Below are 21914 nucleotides of genomic sequence, written 5' to 3'. Positions count from 1 at the left end.
TATAGGTGAGGTATTCAATCTCAAAAACTTCTGAGAAAATGGGAAAAATGTAAAAAATAGCTGTTTTTTAGGCAACATTTATGGCCCCTGCGACCTTGACCTTGAAGCAAGGTCAAGATGCTATGTATGTTTTTTGGGGCCTTGTCATCATACACCATCTTGCCAAATTTGGTACTGATAGACTGAATAGTGTCCAAGAAATATCCAACGTTAAAGTTTTCCGGACGGCTCGGGTGAGTACATAGACTCACTTTTGCTTCGCATGTGAGTCAAAAATGAAGGATACTTTGGGGTTGTTGTAATGGGCAGGCAATCGTTATCGAGAGATGGCCGCCAGTCCAGGTTCGATTATATAATGCTTTCAACTGTTGTTATTCTGATAAGTTAAAGCAGCAAATCTATTTGTGGCTGAGTGTACAGTGTCATGAGGCCTTACCGGGAACATGGTAGGATACTGAAAGCTGGCAGCTCCAGGCAAAACGGCCCCCGGGTAGTAGTATCCGTAGTGGATGTTGAAGGGCAGCTGCTGCTGTGGGGCATTGTGGCCAGACTGCTGCTGGTTGGACTGGCTGGGGGACTGGGCCTCCACTCTGTTCATCTGCTTGTTGTCCGTCCCTGCGCCTGTATACACAACTAGGTACACTCAGGTTGAGTCAAACCACAGGCACAGGCTGATACCAATACTGCCCACTTATTACCCATACAAATATAGATCTATACGACGTAGTCCACAAAAGGATGAAATTACTTATCAGCAGGCTTTGCCTTGCTATGTTAACCCTTTAGGGTAGCCACTGAACCCGGTCATTACCAAATTTGAGTAACTGAACCTGGTCATTATCAAATTTGGGTAAAGACTTCAACGAGTTAACATGGTGCATATCTCCTTTCTGGTCAAATTTAGAAACCAATTCTAACATCTCCTTTCTGGTCAAATTTAGAAACCAATTCTAACATAGCAGAAAATCTTTGTAACACGCTTTCCTCTCAATTATTGCGTTAAAAGCTCAGAACAATTTTGCTTTCTAAATTTTTGTTCCCTCCTACTTCCCCAGAGCAGACTGCTCTTTACTAATCTCTTGATGAACAGTTTTGCAAAAGAAGGGAAAGGAGCAGCAAGCAATATTCAGTTACTCTGGATCTTCACCTGACCCTAATTATTCCCCCCCTGCATGAAATGGATAATGTGCCTTACCAGTGAAGGGAGCAGTGGCAAGTCCTGTTGTCTGATCCCTCCCTGTGGCAATGGTGGAGGGTACTCCAGAGTAGGCCGTCAGGTCATAGTAGTTGCCCGTCTGCTGTAACTCATAATGGTAGCATAGCGTATCAATCACTTGTCTCTTTTTGCATTTGATCAATAAGAAGGAAAATACTAGTTCAAAGGAATATTAGTTAAATATTAGTTTAACCATAGTTTGTTTGTATGGTTGTTTGTTTTCTTCGTATTCTTTTCTAAGTCTGTATTTCATTTATTGTTGGTGCTATGGTTTTTATACTTGCTGTTCATTATGAGCAGTGATGTGTATTTGCCTGTTGTTGTAAATGTAATGTTGAATTTCAATGTCCAATTGAACATATTTTTTAAATGTCCTGAGACTTGAGTTTGGTGGTGAATAGCGTTATAAGAAATGTTTCATTATTATCGTTGAAGTTATTCCTGGTAATCATACAAACAACTCTCATTTCAATGGTATCTTCAACTACAACTCAACAGCTACCACAACTTCTTCAAACAGAAAAATGCTGTTCAGACAACCAACTGCTATGATTATTGTCTCAAGAATCCCCAGGATTAAACTTGTTTCACTTGGTATCACGCGGGGGAAAAAAAGTCAAAGTGAATCTTGTTTACTCAACAAAAACATGAAAAGGCCAGCTTTCAGGGCCTAGCATTGGAAAAAGTTAGTTCAGCTTACAAAGGCAGGGGCCCCGAATTTGAAGATTTTTTGGAGATTTTTTACCTAAAATGACCTCCCCCCCCAAAGAAGATTGAGCAACTAAATTATGCCTTTACCAACATCTGCGTTTCACAGTGGCCTGTGATAGCAGTGAAGCCCTTGTTCGCATAACCTATTTCTTTCCGGCACAACTGACAGTATGCTTTGCCAGAAATAGCAACCTTTCAGAGCCATAGTCCGTATCGGCACATTACTTCTTCTGACTTGCCTTCCGCCTTCGAAACGAAATCCAGCCATTCCCACTTCCAGGAATACCTGGATTCTTTGTCACTGAATGGCTGACCACGTTCAACAATGTCGCTTCGAGACATTATTTCAAGTCTAGAGCCACAAAACACCGGCACAAAGCATGCACGCGCGATGCCAGAGGAAGTGCGTGCTCAAGCAAACTGTCAAACCGATTGAGAATTGAACCGAACGGCGCACAAAACGAAAGCTGGGACTGTTTGGGTTTACCGTTTGGGAATAACAGGTTTTGCATTTCGGCGTACACCAAATCGAGTTCCACGTACTGGAGATGTTATTTCGGCGTAAATTACGCCGCACGGCTTACAATGCTAGGCCCTGAGCTTTTTCTTTACTTCAAGAGACAAAACGAAAAGTAAAATTCAGCTCACCAGTGGCAGCCTTTGCTGCAGCATCTGCAAATCTTCATAGCCATACAGAGGTTGCTGCATTCCCTGCAATAACAAGAAGCATTATACCATTAAATAACCATGAAAGAATGAAACTAAAATTTCATTCAGACTTACATATGGCATGCTCGGGAAATAAATTACAATGTGCAAAACATGTGGGTTAGATAGTTTCACATTTACTTTTTGTATTTTCAGTTTAGTCTTCCTTCTTGTCTGTTAGACGTGATCCTAGCCTGTATATTGAGTTCAGCGGTGCTGCTTTGACATATAACGTGCGCCACACACAAGACAGAAGTCGCAGCACAGGCTTCATGTCTCACCCAGTCACATTATTCTGACACCGGACCAACCAGTCCTAGCACTAACCCCATAATGCCAGACGCCAGGCGAAGCAGCCACTAGATTGCCAATTTTAAAGTCTTAGGTATGACCCGGCCGGGGTTCGAACCCACGACCTCCCGATCACGGGGCGGACGCCTTACCACTAGGCCAACCGTGCCGGTAGTCAGGAATGCACATACCCAAGTTTTGATTGGCAGCGAAAGGGTTAATGATGCAACATTTCAAAATTTTTTTTCTTCGTTTCCAATTGTCTAGCACATTGAAACCTAAAAAAAAAAAAAAAATTGACTGAAAATTCTGAGGCAGGGGTCCAGGGGCCGCCCAGGCCCAGGCGGGGTACAGAGGCAGCGCCCCGTTGGGGGGTCCCAGCCAAAAAACAAATTTTGACGTTTTATAGGTGATTTTATGGCCTCTCCTGGGCTCTAAAAAAAAAAAATGTGACACTTTCATGCCTGTCAAAAACCTAAGAGACTGTGATCAGCCTTAAAAAAACATAAAATCTTGGATTTTTATTTTTTGTGTCACAATTTCGGACTGACGGAATTTCCGTCACAACATTTTTACAATTGACGGATATCCGTCAATTGATAGGCTAGTTTCACCCATGCATTTGTGCCTAGCAGCATCTATACACCGATGTAACCCTAAATAAAAAGAGAATTTACAAAACGGAGGTTTTAACCAACTTGGAAGATTCTTCCTGACAGTTTTGCTACTTATCTCGGAATGTCTGAATTCATTAAATACAACTTCAAAGTCTGCTGCTAACCTCTAAATATCTAAATTCATTTATAGCTTCTACCTCTTCTTTGTTCATGGGCTGAAACTCCCACGTTCACTCATGTTTTTGCACGAGTGGATTTTTACATGTATGACCGTTTTTACTCCGCCGTTCAGGCAGCCATACACCGATTCTGGGGGAAGCATGCTGGGTATTTTTTCAGGTTTCTATAACCCACCGAACTCTGACATGGATTACAGGATCTTGTTCGAGCGCACTTGGTCTTGTATGAACACACTAAGGGGGATAAGGCACTAGCAGATCTGCACATAAGTTGACCTGACAGATCGGTAAAAATCTCCACCCTTAACCCATCAGGCGACCGCGGCTGGGATTTGATCTCATGACCTTTTGATTAGGAGGCCAATGTCTTATTCACTAGGCCACTACGCCCGTTGACTTCATTTATAGCAACAGCAAACAAACAAATATAAAACAATGCAATACCAAAGCAGATACTCACAAAGTATGGAGGGAGGCCACTAGCAGCAGGCTGACCCATGAACAGGTGAGGGTTGACCAGTGGAACACCTGGCGGCAGGTTGGGAGGTGCCTTTGCTGCAAGTAGAGCATCAAACTTTATATTTATGAGACCAAGGGTAGGGCGGATGGTGGTGAGAGCGGTGATGGGAGGGGGAATGTTTACAGTGCCGTGTGCCGGGCTGTGAGCCGTACCCAGTCAATGTTTAGCTCAAGCACTGTCGCCGCTGACGCGCGTCAGTTCTATACCGAACACGGCTCCCTCATTCAAGGAAACTGCACCGCGCTGTTCTGGACATCTGTCATCAACTATAAGGCAGACTGATAGGAAGAGTTGTAAGTTACACCGACCCTAGCGGCAAAGACAAAGCCAAATGCTGGTCTCAAAACTATTTACCATCTAGTTCCAACACCACAAACTGCAATGATTCACGTAACACACTTTCTTACTACCTAGCTTCTCTTGACAAAGGGTGAAGTATACACAGATGACAACCACTGTGTCAAAATAAACAGAATACAAGAAAATACTGCACATTTTATGGCACAGATAAACCTTTTAATGTTGCGGTAGATCTGGGAGCGAGTCTTACATGGCAGGGATGTCGTTAGGGGTCGGACATCGGACATAGACCGATTTAGAGGCTCAAATGTCCGATTCACATAGCCGCATGGCGGTCAGATGTCCTATCGTTTTGAACTGAGCGCTGGCATTGTCCGATAAGAACTCAATTCCTTCGGACAGCGCGATATTCGTTAATGTTCCTTTCAAGATACATATTTTCAAAAAGCGACCAAGCACTCTCGCGTACAGGTGCACTGAAGTTGTGCAATGCAGATCTTGCGTTTGGGTGACACCCGTCTGCAGCACATTAAAGTTAGGAGTATGGAAGACAACTCCAACTGACTTATTCTTGCGTCTGCTTTTGCTTTCAGTTCGAGACAATTTGACGAAGCGCACTGAGTTATGCCACCGAAAAATACAGATAAAGCCTGCCAAATGTCAACAAAAGCTGAACACGTTTGGCTATTCAAAGGCATCCTGTGTTACATTAGGGTCAAAAACAGGGGGTAACACGGCGAGCGTCATTCTTGAAAATGAAACAATTCTGAGGTCCTATTGAAATTTCTGAAAGCGGTCAAATGTCCTGACTGACTATTAGGGTTTAACGTCCTCTTAGACCAACTGGTCTATATTGGGACAGGTATTGGTAATACGCTGAAGATATGGTGTGATACTTTGATTCGAACAAGCCCGCTGTAGCTGTCTTCTTCGACACACCAGCATTGGGTTTGTCTCGTCAAAGTATCGAAATACGATCATGATAATCAGAGACGAGAGATGATGCATGCGTGTCTTCGTGTTTTCCAAGCCCCGAGGCTTTCGCTGTGAACGTGGGATTTTTTCGTGCGCATGTGTGCACACGGGGGTGTTCGGACACCGAAGAGAGTCTGCACAAAGTTGACTCCCAGAAATAAATCTCTCGCTGAACGTGGGGATGGAACCCACGCTGATAGCGACCAACTGGCTACAAAGCCAGCGCGCTACCAACTGAGCTACGTCCCCGCCCCTCAAATGTCCTATTGATGCTGAAGAGCTAGTATGAATATGTAGCAACATCCCTGACATGGTGGTAAATTTTACAGACCAGAAAATCTGGGAAGGGAGAGTCCTAAAATGGGGCAAGTCCTAAATCAGGGGGTCTTGAAAGAGGGTGGGGGATCCATTCTGTGCAAAACACACAAGCAATCAAAACTTACTGGTGACAGGCAAAGTGGACGCTCGAGAGTTGAGTGAGGAACTGGTCGCCACAGGTGTGGAGGTGGCCGAAACTGTGGATGTCGTCGTGGAGACAGACGGAGAGTTGGTCGTGGCTGCCGTCGTTGAGTTATTCCCATGGTCATACTGAAAGTGAAAACAGGTATTAGACCGTGAGAGGATGTCCACACAGCCCAGTCGCCATCCATTTAAAGACACCGTCCTTCCCGTGAACACAGCTCTGCTCACCATCTCAGACCCGGCTAACATTTTTATTTGGTGAAGAACATCCCTCAACTTGGACACACAAACCGAAAATAAACATCCAGACTGCTTCCTGAAAATGTTTAAATGAAAAACAATTCACAAGATTGCCACTTCTTCAGCGTTGGACGGTTGTGACCCACAAGATTGCCACTGATATCCTTCAAGAAATTCACTCATAAAATAACTGGCACTGTGCACAGACAGCACCCAGGCTGTTTTGTGTGTGTGTCCAAGCGGGGGGGTGGTCTTATCCCGTGTAAAAGTCTCATCTCATCTGCAGTGGGGAGTTCACTTGTGTGCCTTTAACAAGGATTACAATTTAGAAGATATATACTTTCTGAGAGAAAACTGAAAAACCTCAGAAACTGAACACTTTACCTGTGAGGACATGCATAATTTCTCAACCCAAGTAGCCCTTTTTATTCTCTCCCCACCAAATCCACAGCTGCTTTTCTCTCCCAGTCCAAAGAAACTGGCACCACATACCGCTTCACAACAACCAAATAATTTTTTCATCCACAATGTAGTCTTGCTCAAGAGATGACAACCCATCTTGCATGAACCAGTCCACAATGTAGTCTTGCTCAAGAGATGACAACCTATCTTGCATGAACCAGTCCACAATGTAGTCTTGCTCAAGAGATGACAACCCATCTTGTATGAACCAAAGTCCACAATGTAGTCTTGCTCAAGAGATGACAACCCATCTTGTATGAACCAAAGTCCACAATGTAGTCTTGCTCAAGAGATGACAACCCATCTTGTATGAACCAAATTCCACAATGTAGTCTTGCTCAAGAGATGACAACCCATCTTGTATGAACCAAAGTCCACAATGTAGTCTTGCTCAAGAGATGACAACCCATCTTGTATGAACCAAAGTCTACAATGTAGTCTTGCTCAAGAGATGACAACCTATCTTGTATGAACCAAAGTCCACAATGTAGTCTTGCTCAAGAGATGACAACCTATCTTGCATAAACCACACCCAGCAGGCCAGAATAATGAGTTTGCTCAACAGACCTGAGATGACCTTGATTCCATCCCAGAAGCGTCCTTGAGCGTCATCTTGGACAGGCTGTCACCAAGCTTGTTGCTGAGCGGCGAGGTCTGCAAGCTCTGTCCGTGCTGCGAGGAGAACGTAGACGTGTTGTATGTGTTGGCGTTCTGCGTGGTGGTGGCCTTGTTCAGTCCCGGCGCCGGAGGCTGATTCTGGTAGTTGTTGCCAGGCTGGTTACTCTGCTGAGACTGGTAGCTGTTGTTGGGCTGGTTAGCCTGCTGAGCCTGATAACTGTTGTTAGGCTGGTTACCCGGCGACTGCTGGAGGCTGCCGGCAGACTGCGAATCCCGCACGTGGAATGACCCTGAAGCTGACTGGTAGGAACCCGCCGACTGCTGAGTGGTGTTGGGGTAGAGAGAGTTCTGGGCGGCCGACTGCCCTCCCTGCTGGGACTGGAATGAGCTGGAACTGGACTGGTAGTTGTTGTGGTACTGGTTCCCGCCACCCTGGTACTGGCTCTGAGTCACTACCGGAGCCGAAGGGAACGAGGACCCCTGGTTACCACCCGGGTACTGAGACTGACCCGTCATGTACTGGTTCGGGGGCTGGTTGGGAACCGAGCCACCTGCCGAACCACCAGCGGGAAACTGGCTCTGAGAGCCTTGATACTGCGACTGGTTGGCAGATGGGTATTGGTTCTGCTGTCCGCCCGAGTACTGGGTCTGACTAGAGTACTGGTTAGGGTAAGATGCCGCAGCTTGAGAAGTCTGAGAACCAGCGGCAGAGTGAGGGTAGGCCTGGGAGGCTGACGGCCCAGACTTGTGAGACTGAGAGTGAGCGGAGTGGGAGTTGTAGGAGTTCCCAGGGTAACCGTTCGCCACGGAGAAGTTGGATGTGTCTGGCTTGCTGGTCGACATGGAACCTGAAACAAGCACAAGCAAACCAAAATGACAACACCCACCTTCCTTTTAATTTACATGTCTCAATGATTACAACAACTGCAATACAATCCAACTTTGAAGAGCTCCTGTGACCTTGACCTTGAAGCAAGGTAAACCAAACTGGTATCAAAAGATGGGGCTTACTTTGCCCTATATATCATATGTAGGTGAGGTATTCAATCTCAAAAACTTCAGAGAAAATGGGAAAAATGTGAAAAATAGCTGTTTTTTAGGCAACATTTATGGCCCCTGCGACCTTGACCTTGAAGCAAGGTCAAGATGCTATGTATGTTTTTTGGGGCCTTGTCATCATACACCATCTTGCCAAATTTGGTACTGATAGACTGAATAGTGTCCAAGAAATATCCAACGTTAAAGTTTTCCGGACGGACGGACGGACGGACGGACGGACGGACGGACGACTCGGGTGAGTACATAGACTCACTTTTGCTTCGCATGTGAGTCAAAAAGCACAAAAAAAGCATGCAACTTTATAATTACATCATGCAAATTAAAAGGGTCAGAGTTCTTGTTGGAAAGCATGCTACTTGGACGTTGCTTTGTTGTACACTTGCACCCCTCACGACAGAAACAGATCTGTCTAACAATGTTTTCCTGCAGCAAAGAAGACTTGTACTCACCCTGTGAGAGCGCTGAGGGGCTCTGAGTGGTTATCTGTGTGTTGATCAAGCCGCCAGACTTGTGGTCCGAGACGGAAGATGGGTACGGAATGGGTTCTGCAACCTGTAATAAAGATCAAAAAGGAATTTTACACTTAAGCATTTAAAACACATGACTATCCTGTTTGTAGAGAGTCTCAATCCCTTCTATGCTTTTCGAAGCAATCTACCATGAATCCTAATACATCCAATGTGATCAAGCAACACAACAGAAAGAAGGTTTTGAACAATGTTTTTCTGGCATTTGTTCAGGCCACCAACAAGATATAAACATGCTGCAATCGAAACAGTGTCCGGACTGCTTTTTCTAAGTCATTATTCTATCCCAAAGGTTTAGCCAGGATTTCTTTCTCAAATGAGGAATCCCTGACTTTTGTAGGGACAAATTTGCTTCCTGAACTTGGCCTTGAAAATAAACTATTTGAAGTCTCATTTATTGGTCAAACTCCAGTCTCAGCATGCAAATAAAAGCTGATAATCCAGAGCATGATGAATGCTGTCTCACCTTGTTAGGTGCGGAATCTGACTTGGTCGGTGTGGTGTACACAGAATTGGGAAAGACAGAAGGCCGAGACGGGGAGACATCCATGGGAGGCATGGAATTCTGGGAGGGCTTGGATCCTGCCGAAGGGGACGACATGATGTTGGTCTGCCTGTTGGAATCCTGTTGAGCCTTGTCTGCCTGTCTCAAGTGGTTGCCCAGAGATGAACTGCACAGAGATGAAAAAACAACAGAATTATTCAATGTTTGCCATGAATCTGGAAGGCTGCTTAACAGGGGTGAGATTATTGTCTGGACGAGACAAGTCTGAAAACTTAACCTGAGCTTCAGCACTTAAGAATACTCAGAACCAACAGACTCTTGAATGAAAATAGGCAGGTATGTGACACATCAAGAACAATCTGATAACAAACCTGTAGTGCCACTAAACTGATATGCTAAGATCATACACCTGTGTGTGTGAGAGAGACCGTTTTTGTGTGTATACATTTCAGGATCCTTGACGATATAATACACTTATAAAACTAAGTACAAAGAATCCCGATTGAAATCAGGTTGAAAATCAATACGTAAAGATTCCGTTTTGTTGATTCATAACAGATCTGTCTCCTAAAATAAATCATACCAGTTTTTGAACATAAAAAGAAAAACACACGTCAGTAAACTTGTCAAATAAGATTGCAATTGCTCTCTCAGTTCATCAAAGAACAGATTTTAAAAAAATGCCCAGCTTTAAATCTTTATCCCTGAAAAAACAAAATTCAATTCAATTCAAAGAAACCCGATTCGGTAATTCTCTTTCGCTGACCTTGAGGGTGGTGATGCACTTGAGTACGAAGAGTTGGTGTCTCCAGTTGACCCAAAACCATACTGGTTGGAGTCAGATACAAAGTCCACACCAAACTGAACGTCCAGATTTGGCATCATGTGCCCTGGCATCTCTACAGCTGATGCTGGAATCTGAAATGGAAAATTACACTGCATGAAATTATCATAACACAGTGATTTTCAAACAGTGACAAGCATTTGAAACCACCACAGAGATTTCCAAGCAATAGAAAAACTATAAACTCAACTACTTTCAGACAGAAGATTTTTAAATAAAAGCTGACGTTAAATTATTTATATGGATTTCCTGCCCCCAAAAAATGTTGTTCATCAAAATGAACGTGCCTGCAAATGAAAAGCTCCACTTACTTCAAACAAGCCAACAAGTCTTAATATTCAAGGAAAACAATACTCCACTGGCAAATTTCCGGTGTCGACTACTTTCTTTTGGTTCTTTGGGTATATGATTATTCTACTTTCAACCTTAATTTCATCCAAAGCTCCCAGTCCACATGTCAGCAGACACACAATGTAAACACTCATTACAAAACTTTACCACAAAGTTCTTGACGGCTTGAACACTCAATTCAAGAATAAACAACACAAAGGTATTCACTAACCTTTGACGGAGGAGGCATTTTGGACCGCGGCGCCCTGCGTTGTTGTGGTTGAGCTGGTTGCGAGGCCTGGGAGGGGTGGGAGGGAAGGGGGGCGGAAGTGGGGACAGCGGAGGTAGAGGGGAGCATTGAGGAGACGGCAGAGCGAGAGGATTGTCCCATGTCACGCTGCGGCATAGCGGGAAGCTGGCTGAGCGATTGGGGCTGAGATGCTGGGATGTTGGAGAGATTCTGTCGTGCTGAGGACCCAATCTGAAAAGAAGCAATGAGAACACTTGATTATTGAGAACATTAACAAGGCTCACAACATGGATACAGAAATGTTTACTTATGCATGTATGTATGTCTTTTGTAATACAGTCGAACCTGTCCTGGAAACCCACCTGTCCATAAAGACCACCTGTCTAAAAAGACCACAGACCTGTTTACCCTAAACCCGAGGCAAGAGTACTTTCCCAAAAAGTTGAGTGTATTTTTCAAAAAGTTGGTGTACTTTGCAAGCAAAGCCATATGGCCTAGGGAAAATGTACGCGTGGGTGCAAACGTGTTTGTGTAAGAATAGCATGTCTTGTGAACACCTTCAGAATTTAACTCCTTCCAATACAACAGGGATAAAACAATTTTATTTACCTGTCAGTTTATAGCATTATAACCAGTGTCTTCCAAACAGATTGATAATGAAAAGATGAAGTTCGTAAAATAACTTCTGCGGTTGACATTGCTTCAGCGCAGACTACAGCCTTTTCTTCTGGCAGAATTTGCTTTGTGGGAATGAACTTCATAATTCCTTGGCAGCTTTCAGCAGATTTCTTTGCAGCAACCTTGTCCAGGTGAGTTTTGGAACTGCAGTGTCGTTCGATGTCATTTTTCCCAGCAACGGAGAAATCTGATTTACAATACTTGCAGTGTGCATGACTTTTTCCCCATAGTAGACTCCACAATTCCTGGCTCTTTCTTATATTTCTCCAAGAAAATCTGGTGCTTATGCTGTTTAGACTTGGTACAGTCATCCGAAACGGGCACATTTTTCCGCTTCATTTTGCCATGAATGTCCAGACGATCGCACGTGCCAACAACTGAACAAGGTTTCCACAGCTGAAGACTCGCTGTCATGGTTATCTCCCTTCGACCAAAACCGGTATCAGTTGTACCATTCCGTAATCAGCACACCAACACAGAAAAACGTATTCTAGACTTTTTCTTAGGCGTATTTTGTGCGTGTGTCGCATATTTGCGTACCGATAATAATTTGGCGTACAAAATACGCCCAAATGGTACTGGTAAACAGGTCTGAGACCACCTTTGCTCAGTCCCTTGGGTGGTCTCTGTAGACAGGTTCCCCTGTATATTAATGGCTAGTAACGCAGTAAGAACTACAGCAGGATTTTTGCCCTGTACCCTTATTGCTTTTGCTTTCCTGTGTTTTCCGGAAGAAGCTTCCATACGCGATTTGTGCTGTCTTTGTGTTTGTGAGGATCAACACAGTATCAAACTGTGCCTTGCAAAGCAACCCCAAGAACCTAGTTTCTTACAGTGGCATTGCTACCACACATTGTCCAGAGAGCAGCAAGTCAACCCCATCAGGCTGCGTACTGGCCACAACAGGCTCAATGCTCACATGAACCAAAAGTTCAAGCTGGCGCCATCACCAACCTGTGCCTGCGGTCAAGAAGACCAAACAGCGGAACACATCTTACAGCGATGTCCCTTACTAGATGAGGAACGAAAAGAAGTGTGGCCGTCACCAACTCCCTTGCAGACCAAACTATATGGCAGTCGACAGGAGTTGGAGAAAACGACAACATTTATCACCAGTGCTGGACTGATCGTGTAACCTCGACGAACGCCAAGAAGAAGAAGAAGACAGTGGCATTGTTCCTATCTAAAGAGCTTCATCCATTTGTCAGTTGTTTTGTTGTCAACATCTTGCTTCATTTGTGTGGGAGTTTCATAATGATGCGAATCCATGCTCAATGCATGTGGTAGGGTCACTGTCTTATTCAGTGGAGTTTTCATGAAAACAACAGATCAAAACAGCTGAATAAAGAATTCGTATTAGTCCTGGGTTCGACCCCCACAGTTGACATTCTAAAACTATGAATCCACCAATCAACAGAATAACACTTCATGATAAGCCATAACTGAAAGAAAGTAGTCTATTATAAAGCCTTTCCCTTCTTCTTCTTCTTCGTTCATGGGCTTAGACTCCCACGTTCACTCATGTTTTTAGCATGAGTGGATTTTTACGTGTATGACCGTTTTACCCCGCCATTCAGGCAGCATACGCCGATTTCGGGGGAGAAAGCCTTTCCCTCATATGTTTCCCACATGAAAATCTACAACATTAAAACCGGAATAAATATTCTACCATGAGTGTTAACACTGGCGATCTCAACCAATCTAAACAAAATTTTAAAAAGCAAAAGCACAACTCACCCCAATGGAATTTTTAATGGATTCTGCGGCCTGCTGGTTGTAATTGGTGAAGAAAGAGTCGCCGGATGTGGGTTCCCCTGTCTTGGTGAAGTCGGGCGCTTTGGCAAACTCCGAAGACTTGGAGAACAGACTTCCGATCTCCAACCTGAAAGAATACATATCATCTGAACTTATGGTTGCACACAAAATATAAGTTAAGAAAAAATCCTCAGGCATGTCAATACAGTGACAATGAATGTAACAATGAATCCAGAATTCTCTCTCAGACATAATCCAAAAGTAACCTTGCAGGACCCAAACCAAAACAAATGGCTCCAACAAATACAGTTGTGAAGCTAATTTTATGCTCACATCTGAAATGTGCCTCCCGTGACATGGTTCGTAACTGAACTTAATTTCAAACTTAAGAAAAATTGTAACAAAGTTATTACTGCAAGGTTTTCAAAATGATAAACCCTCGAACATGTTGGAAATAAAAATATGTTAAAGGTAGCATTGTATATAACGGGCGTTTCCGGGATCTGCACATGGGTTCTTAAGAAGGGGAAATAGGGCTCTCTAGGAGGCATTAGTTTAAGCGCAGCCAGGCACTCAGCATGCATAGCATTGCCAGAAACAGGGTACAGCAGCTTTATCGGTGAAACTCAAAATCCTAAGAAGGTATTAACAATGCAATGAACTGTGTCTTACCTCTGCCCCAGGGTGTTGGTGGTGTCGTTCAGAGCCGGCATGTCCGTCTCTGCCATGGCCTTGGACTGTGATGGAGTGAACACCTTAGTATCCTCCAGCTACACAACAACACAGAGGACACTGTCATTCTCTCTTCCATGCAGGGCTCTTGTGGGCGCACTCTTACTCTAAACACTAGGCTGGTTTAATTTACTTTAAGGATTTGACAATGCCAACATACGAAAAGTAATAAGCTGTGTTACTCTTGATACTAGACACACATGCTGAACTATTTCTTTGTTAAGAATTCCACAAAGCAAACATTTATCAAGTTTTAAAGCTATCATCAGATTCATACAATTCTCTCCCTCTCTTTACGTTTGTTCTGCAGATTGTATGTATAAACAGTGTTTGCTTGCCCAATAACAGAAGGGGACATTATCAGACACCGCTTGCAATAAGCAGGCTTCGGCCCGAGTCGACAAATACACGCATACATACACAGAGGCACACAAACAAATATAATACATGCCTGCACTCACGAACACCTGCACACACGCTTGTACACACACATACATGCTTGCAAACACTCACTATACACACACACACTCACACTCACAGTAAAAGTACTGACCGTTCCAGTCCATTGGTCATCAGCCCAGTCTTCTGGAGACTCTCCCCACGTCTCACCCCATGCTGATGAAACACAGAAATGCTGAGTATAAAACAAATACTACATGACCAAGATTTCTAAAAGCCAAGCAGTCACCTGAATTATTTCTTGAACAGTATCAGTACACATCCTGCATAAAGTGAAGGATTAAAATCAATACATTTCAGTTAGGCTCTGACTCTCGAATATCTCACAATGCCAGTTCATGATCTATAAAAAAAACGTCAAAATCGGTTCAGCTCACCAGTATTCTCTTTCTCTGCCTTTGTAGCTGTCTCATTCGTCCACGTGTCAATGTAGGGTCCTTCACTGGGGGACTCGTTCGGGCGATCAAACCGTCTTGGACGCCTGTAACGGGTTTAAAAAAAATATAACATAACATAAACAGCTACAAACTTTATCGGCCATATTTCTCTACAAATTACAATAGAAGTTTCTCTTTGACATAATAGGAAGGTGGGTAGCTGGCGTGGATTTGTAACGATAAGAGGTCTTCTAATCGCACCAGGTCAGTTCCTCATGTCGTAAACATGATAAAAAGGCATCCACACAAATAAATAATATCAGCCTTTGCAATAACAGCACTCAGAGAACTATGATTGTGGAGCAATGTCCACCACAGTAGACATGCAGAAACAGAGCAGCAAAGAAACAAAGATTTTTTTGTAGGAAATCTGTCAATAAAAATATTATGTACTAGAGGAATACCCGGCTACGCCGGGGTGAATCGCGAGACAGAGACAGACAGCGTGGCAGTTCACCACAATCACCTTTGAAGGCGAAGTCCTCTCAAACGGGATTGAGAATTTTAGAGCTTATTTGTAAACCCTATATTATCTGTTATGGCTTCTCAAATGCCAGAACATACAGACAGACAAAAGCCGCCAGACCCCATCACAAACAGAACTCTACAATCCACAGGTGTTGCCTCCACACACACACACAGAAGCCGTATATATCTATCTATATATATAAATACTAGATGAATACCCGCTTCGCCGGGTACGGCTGCGCCGGGAAGAAGTCGAGCTGAATACAGTCGAACCCACTTAAAACGAACACGCTAGTTACGAATTTTGACTTATAACGTATTAGTTTTAAGTTCCCAACTGAATACCTCTTTATTCATGCTTAAAAAAAATGCTTGAAACGAATTCTTTGTAACGAATTTATGCTTATAACAAGCACTTTTTGGATTCCCAAGCATGCATAATGTCTGTAATTTACTCACGCTTATGACGAAATCTTTAAACTTGTCCCGAGATCGACATATCATGGGAATTTGAGAAGTTTGAATACATGTGTCAAAGTCTTCCCTTGCGTCGACTGCTTGAACCATTGCTCAACCGATCACTGAATAAAGTTAAACTGATTACACTGTACTCACAAAACAATTTCAAATTTAGAATCAAAGTGATTGATAGCTCAGACACTGAACATGAATGACTGACATACGTTTATTTCCTTCGCGAATACCAAACATGAAACATCAATGTTTTGAACGGAAGCCATTGCCAAAAAATATAGATGCCAGAGGAACCACACTCTCAGCGTTTGCGCTCGCCGGTTCGCGATAGTTTATCAGTCAGTCAGTGCTTTCGATTTGGATTTGAACATCATGTCGCAAACAACAAGAAGAGCAAACGCTCGATCGAGTCACTTTCGCAGTTCTGAATATTATATGAGGCATCAGATGGACAGGAAGAAATTGCTATTCACAACACAATGAGTCACGTTCACATAAAATTTGAGCCCGGTCACTTTTATAGTTTGCGAGAAAAGCCCAACGTTAAGTTGTGTGTTGCCGAACAGAAAAGGCTAGTTATCTCCCTTGTTTTTCTGATAACGTTCGTAAAAGGCTACAGATGTAAATACTTTGATGTAAAGAATAATCCTACAAAGTTTCAATCACATCCGATGAACTTTGTCAAAGATATAAAATGTCTAATTTTTCCTTTGACGCTGACCTGTGACCTTGAAAAAGGTCAAAGGTCAACGAAACCATTGTTAAAGTGTAGAGGTCATTGGAGGTCACGACTAAACAAAATATGAGCCCGATCGCTTTGATAGTTTCCGAGAAAAGTCCAACGTTAAGGTGGTGTCTACGGACGGCCGGCCGGACAGACTAACACTGACCGATTACATAGAGTCACTTTTTCTCAAGTGACTCAAAAAATAAATTGGCCAAGGTTTGCTACCCTGTCGCCAAGGTAAGTGATTCCGGACAAAATGATAGGAACATCGCGAATGTGGACAGTGTCAGTGTGTGTGTGTGTGACCAAAAACGTAACAACTGGATGAAACATCTGTGTGCTCACTCTCACTCAAACTCAACAATCATCACTCAACATGAGACACACATGAACATGTAACTGAATATGTCACTTTATTGTCCAAACGTGAAGCAGCATGAAAGTTGCGAAAGAAACAAATTGAAACACCATAAAATGTACAAGACTTAAAAAAAAATAAAAAAATAAAAACAAGAGGCGAAGCCATCAAGGCTCACGTAAGAAATAGACAAACAGTAACACAAACTCAATCACTCCGTCACACATACACACCCACACACACAGTAAGCTTAGGTGACGACTGTGCAAGAAAGAGAGACACTAGATCTAGATCTGTCTGTGTCTGCATGTAGCCTACTTACAGGGACACGACTGCCAAATAGTCTCGGCCCGCTCAAAATAACAATGACCGAGACCACACACACCACGCGAGAGAGAAAGACTACAGGGAGGCATGCAGTCATGATGCATTAATTGACGTCAAACACTTTTGACCGTGACGTAATCTTATGCGAGCTTTATCCATAGTCTTGGATAACCACTCACACATAGACTCGGAAATGTTAAAGTTTCTACCACAGACATACACACACACGCACACACGCACACACGCACGCACAGACAGACAAAAGTTAGCATCGCATAGGCTACACTTCGTGAGCCAAAAATCAATCAATTTTCTTAATACGAATTTTGGTTAAGACGAACTTTTTTTCCGATCCCCAGTGATTCGTCTTAAGCGAGTTCGACTGTACCCGGCTGCGCAGGGGACCCGGCTATGCCGGGTGTACGCCGGCTTTGCCGGCGCACCGCACGGAGGAAGGGAGATAACCGTGGCTGAAAACACTGGAGAAGATAAGGAAGAGTTACTGGGAATGGATCCAGAGAAAAACCAAAATCGATTCAGCGCTGCGCGCTGAGAGCACGTGTTGAAATATCTCATCGATGAGGTTGTGTCCGGGGTGTAGCTGAATACGGTCTCCAAATTTGAAAAAAAGATCCACCGAGAACTTTGGCTTGGCATCGCGGACACACACACAGACAGACACAAGTCGTATATATATATAGATAGATATAGAGATAGATGACAGTGGATTTTTCGATAAATAGATTCGACCTTTGCACTTTTACAGTGAGGACACCTTACGGGTACATGCAAGGAAAGCCCACAACTTCTAAGGCGAACAACTCTGCAGAGTCTGCTGTGAAGGGCGACGGTAGTCTCCCTGTCACACTCGACCCCCTTTGAATGAACTTTGTCCCCAAAGTTGCGAACCATGGACCCGCCAAGCTTAGGTCCCTCCCAGGTGGAATGGGAACAGCACGGAAATGATTCAGTGGCCTGAACATTTCATGTCGAGTCCCATCGCTGTCGACGACGCCAAATGTAACCGAGTGCCGAAACACCACAATCAACTTTGAAGGCGAAGTCCACTCAAACGGGATTGAGAATAACTGTTATGGCTTCTCGAAGGAAGGCCTGAACATACAGACACACCAAAGTCGCCAGACCACATCACAAACAGAACTCTACAATCCACAGGTGTTGCCCACACACACACACAAAGAGAAGCCGTATATATATATGTATATCTATATCTATAAATATATAGAGATAGATGACAGTGTATTTTTCGCGTGGCTATAAATTGATTCGACCTTTTCACTTTTACAGTAAGGACAACTTACGGGTGCAATGAAAGCGTTCTGGACAGTGCAGTGACATTCTAAAAATAGTAACGGGAATATGGATTGACGCCACACGAAGGAAGGGAGATAAACGCTGAAAACACTGAATAAAGATAAGGAAGAGTTACTGGGAATGGATCCAGAGAAAAAACAAAATCGGTTCAGCGCTGCGCGCTGAGAGCACGTGTTGAAATATCTCATCGAGCAGGTTGTGTCCGGGGTGTAGCTGAATATGGCCACCAAATTTGAAAGAGATCCATCGAGAACTTTGGCCATGCATCGCGGACACACACACACACACACACACACAAGTCGTATATATATATATATATATAGATGTGTCTATCACAACTTACCCGCCTCTGCTTGTGCTTGGCCGTCCGAAACCACCTGCAAATAAAAAGAATTAGGAATTAACAAAATAAAACAATCAAAGATGGCATGACAATAACAGACATGGGAACAAGGAAAAGTGATCCATGATTCCAAAATAATACATGAAAGGATGGATCGCAAAAACTGCTATGAAATTCTGTCTTGGAGCTATTAAAAAGCCAATTTCAGCAAACCTCTCTCACATGCGAATAATCATATTCAACACAACAACACACACGCACAGAGCCGCCACAAACAATTGCACATCAGCGTGACTGTTCAAGAAAACACCCTGAGTTACCATACTGCTGGCAGATTAAAATAAAGAGGACACCATCAGTTCTAAGCTAAGAAGACAACAGGCATTTCAAACCTACCTCCTCTGCCCCGGCCTCGCCCTCTGTCACCTCCAAAGCCCCGGCTGTCACGATCCCCTCGCCTCTGTTCTCTGAAATCGGTGTTCCCTCCTCCGCCAACTTCAGCCTCCCAATCCTCCTCCCCGTTAAATGTGTTGGTATTGCGGTCATTGTAGTTGGGCTTCTCGTTAACATTTCCACTGCGATCACGGTCGCGATCGCCACGGTAGTTGTTGCGTTCCCGCCCACGCCCACGGTTGGCCAGTCTTGGGATAGGGCCACCGTTGCGACGATCACGTCCTCCCCTCCTGCATTACAGGTTAAGAATCTTGTTAGCCCAATGTGAAAGGTTATTCGTCAGGCAATCCATTCAAGGAAGAATGAGTTTCAAGGAAATAAAGAACACACCCAAAAAGCTGAACCATTTTGGCCTTGTGAATATGAATTTAACCCCCTCTGGTGAAAGACAAATTGTGCAAGTAAAGAAAAACACTATTTTGTCCCTCTCCCTCTCACCTGGGTTAAACTGTCATTTTTCGCGTGTAGTTTTTATTTTACATATGTATTTTGCTTTTGTGGAAAATGCGAAATCGCAGAGATTTGGATTGCCTGTTAGTGCATACATGTGTGTGGTTTTGACGTTAGTTTCTTTCAAACTCTGGTTCTTGAGCCAGTCTTATCATCTGATTGTTTTGGAAAAGGCAAAGTACTTCCAATACACATTTCTAAAGACTAAAGTATGGCATCTTTTGCCTTTTCCATAGAAAAACATGCGTCATAGGATGGGCTCATTTACAAACCATAACTTTCTAACTAGGAGTCACGCCAGACATGTGACTTCAACCAAATACTGATCATGATGACTTTATCCCCACAAGTGCAATAAAAAGCATGAATAAACAGATCATCTACTGAACCAATACTTGAAATACTACAAAACCTATACGCTCCTTTTCTCTGTAACTCAATTTGGATTTCATCAGGAAGCTCCTATTTTCTGAACTCAATTTAGATTTCATCAGGAAACTATCAACACACCTGGGTGGAGCATCACTTCTGTCGTAGTCATAGCGATCACGAGACCTGTCGGGTCTGGTATCACCTCTGTCAGTGTCCTGTGTGACAGCAGAATCCTTCTCCGACTTGAGTGTGTTGGATCGCTTTTTCTTTTTATCCTGCACCTCCCACTCACCCTGTCAAACGAAGATGTGCACAGAGTTATAAAGAGAAAAGCAGCTTAGGCTAAACATTATGGATGTTAGGATAATGAATTTGCATAAGAGTAAGACGCTTTTTTTCTGAAGCCACCAAACACAGAAATATCTATTGTAATTCAATCAAGTTTGCGTTTTAATGAAACAGATCCTGTGATTGGTCAGAATGCCCCAACTCATTAACAAGAAGGGCAAAGCCCATACGACTCACATGCTTGACCTTGACATGACCTTGACCTTCAGGGTCAAGGTCAAATAACTAAACCTAGCAATGACATCATACACTAAGAACTGCTTTACACATTTTTCCTACCAAAATACATGTGACCTTGACCCAAGGTCAAGGTCATCCAAGGTCATGCAACACAAAGCTGTTAATTCAAGACATAGGAAGTACAATGGTGCTTATTGGCTCTTTCTACCATGAGATATGGTAACTTTTAGTGGTTCACTACCTTATTTTGGTCACATTTCATAAGGGTCAAAGTGACCTTGACCATATGTGACCAAATGTGTCTCACGATGAAAGCATAACATGTGCCCCACATAATTTTTAAGTTTGAAACAGTTATCTTCCATAGTTCAGGGTCAAGGTCACTTCAAAATATGTATACAATCCAACTTTGAAGAGCTCCTGTGACCTTGACCTTGAAGCAAGGTAAACCAAACTGGTATCAAAAGATGGGGCTTACTTTGCCCTATATATCATATATAGGTGAGGTATTGAATCTCAAAAACTTCAGAGAAAATGTGAAAAATGTGAAAAATAGCTGTTTTTTAGGCAACATTTATGGCCCCTGCGACCTTGACCTTGAAGCAAGGTCAAGATGCTATGTATGTTTTTTGGGGCCTTGTCATCATACACCATCTTGCCAAATTTGGTACTGATAGACTGAATAGTGTCCAAGAAATATCCAACGTTAAAGTTCCGGACGGACGGACGGACGACTCGGGTGAGTACATAGACTCACTTTTGCTTCGCATGTGAGTCAAAAATTACCGGTCATTAATTGTCCATAACCACTCGCTAAAAAATCCATTAACAACCTGCTGGCGAGGCGCATTGATACAGCCTCAACTAGTCTCGGTTAGCTTTGAGGGTCATTTTACAAGTAGGAAATATGAAGGCCAACGAAATACCGAGACCATAAGGTATGCGAAGTGATGACGTCGAATACGTGACGTAAGTTGATGCATGAATTCTTCCGGACTACGTCAGTCAATTCCAAAGATCGCTTTTGTGATGAAAGAATTTGTTTTAGAGTTTGGTGTCCAGAAACCCGTCAAAAAAGAAGGAAAAATGTGTGTGAAAGAAAACAAAACAGGAGCAGAGTGATACGATAGGAATGCAGAGACATATTTCTTGGGACTTGACCCTTGCAGGTAGGTGGACTGAAAGTAGTGTGTGAACAGAACAG

General features: G+C 43.4%; 1 protein-coding gene across 9 annotated transcripts in view; it reads right to left on the bottom strand.

Annotated features, from left to right (window-relative positions):
• LOC138946108 (protein lingerer-like) overlaps positions 1 to 21914 on the bottom strand; it is a 55133-nt gene that overhangs the window by 15630 nt on the left and 17589 nt on the right. For 4 of the 9 annotated variants that reach the window (XM_070317615.1, XM_070317659.1, XM_070317629.1 and 1 more), the window contains exons 5-21: positions 20321 to 20475; positions 19304 to 19590; positions 18908 to 18941; positions 14816 to 14919; positions 14518 to 14594; positions 13920 to 14017; positions 13230 to 13374; positions 10797 to 11045; positions 10157 to 10308; positions 9352 to 9556; positions 8808 to 8910; positions 7249 to 8147; positions 5961 to 6105; positions 4183 to 4277; positions 2576 to 2638; positions 1196 to 1304; positions 437 to 621 (exon numbers count right to left, since the gene is read on the bottom strand). In XM_070317615.1, the coding sequence (XP_070173716.1) occupies positions 437 to 621; positions 1196 to 1304; positions 2576 to 2638; positions 4183 to 4277; positions 5961 to 6105; positions 7249 to 8147; positions 8808 to 8910; positions 9352 to 9556; positions 10157 to 10308; positions 10797 to 11045; positions 13230 to 13374; positions 13920 to 14017; positions 14518 to 14594; positions 14816 to 14919; positions 18908 to 18941; positions 19304 to 19590; positions 20321 to 20475 (3105 nt within the window). The remainder of the gene's footprint in view (positions 1 to 436; positions 622 to 1195; positions 1305 to 2575; positions 2639 to 4182; positions 4278 to 5960; positions 6106 to 7248; positions 8148 to 8807; positions 8911 to 9351; positions 9557 to 10156; positions 10309 to 10796; positions 11046 to 13229; positions 13375 to 13919; positions 14018 to 14517; positions 14595 to 14815; positions 14920 to 18907; positions 18942 to 19303; positions 19591 to 20320; positions 20476 to 21914) is intronic. The other 5 variants (XM_070317622.1, XM_070317645.1, XM_070317637.1 and 2 more) reach the window with 5 other exon arrangements.

The sequence above is a fragment of the Littorina saxatilis genome, linkage group LG1, assembly GCF_037325665.1.
Source record: "Littorina saxatilis isolate snail1 linkage group LG1, US_GU_Lsax_2.0, whole genome shotgun sequence".
Lineage (NCBI taxonomy): Eukaryota > Metazoa > Mollusca > Gastropoda > Littorinimorpha > Littorinidae > Littorina > Littorina saxatilis.
This window is presented reverse-complemented; position numbering and strand designations above follow the sequence as displayed.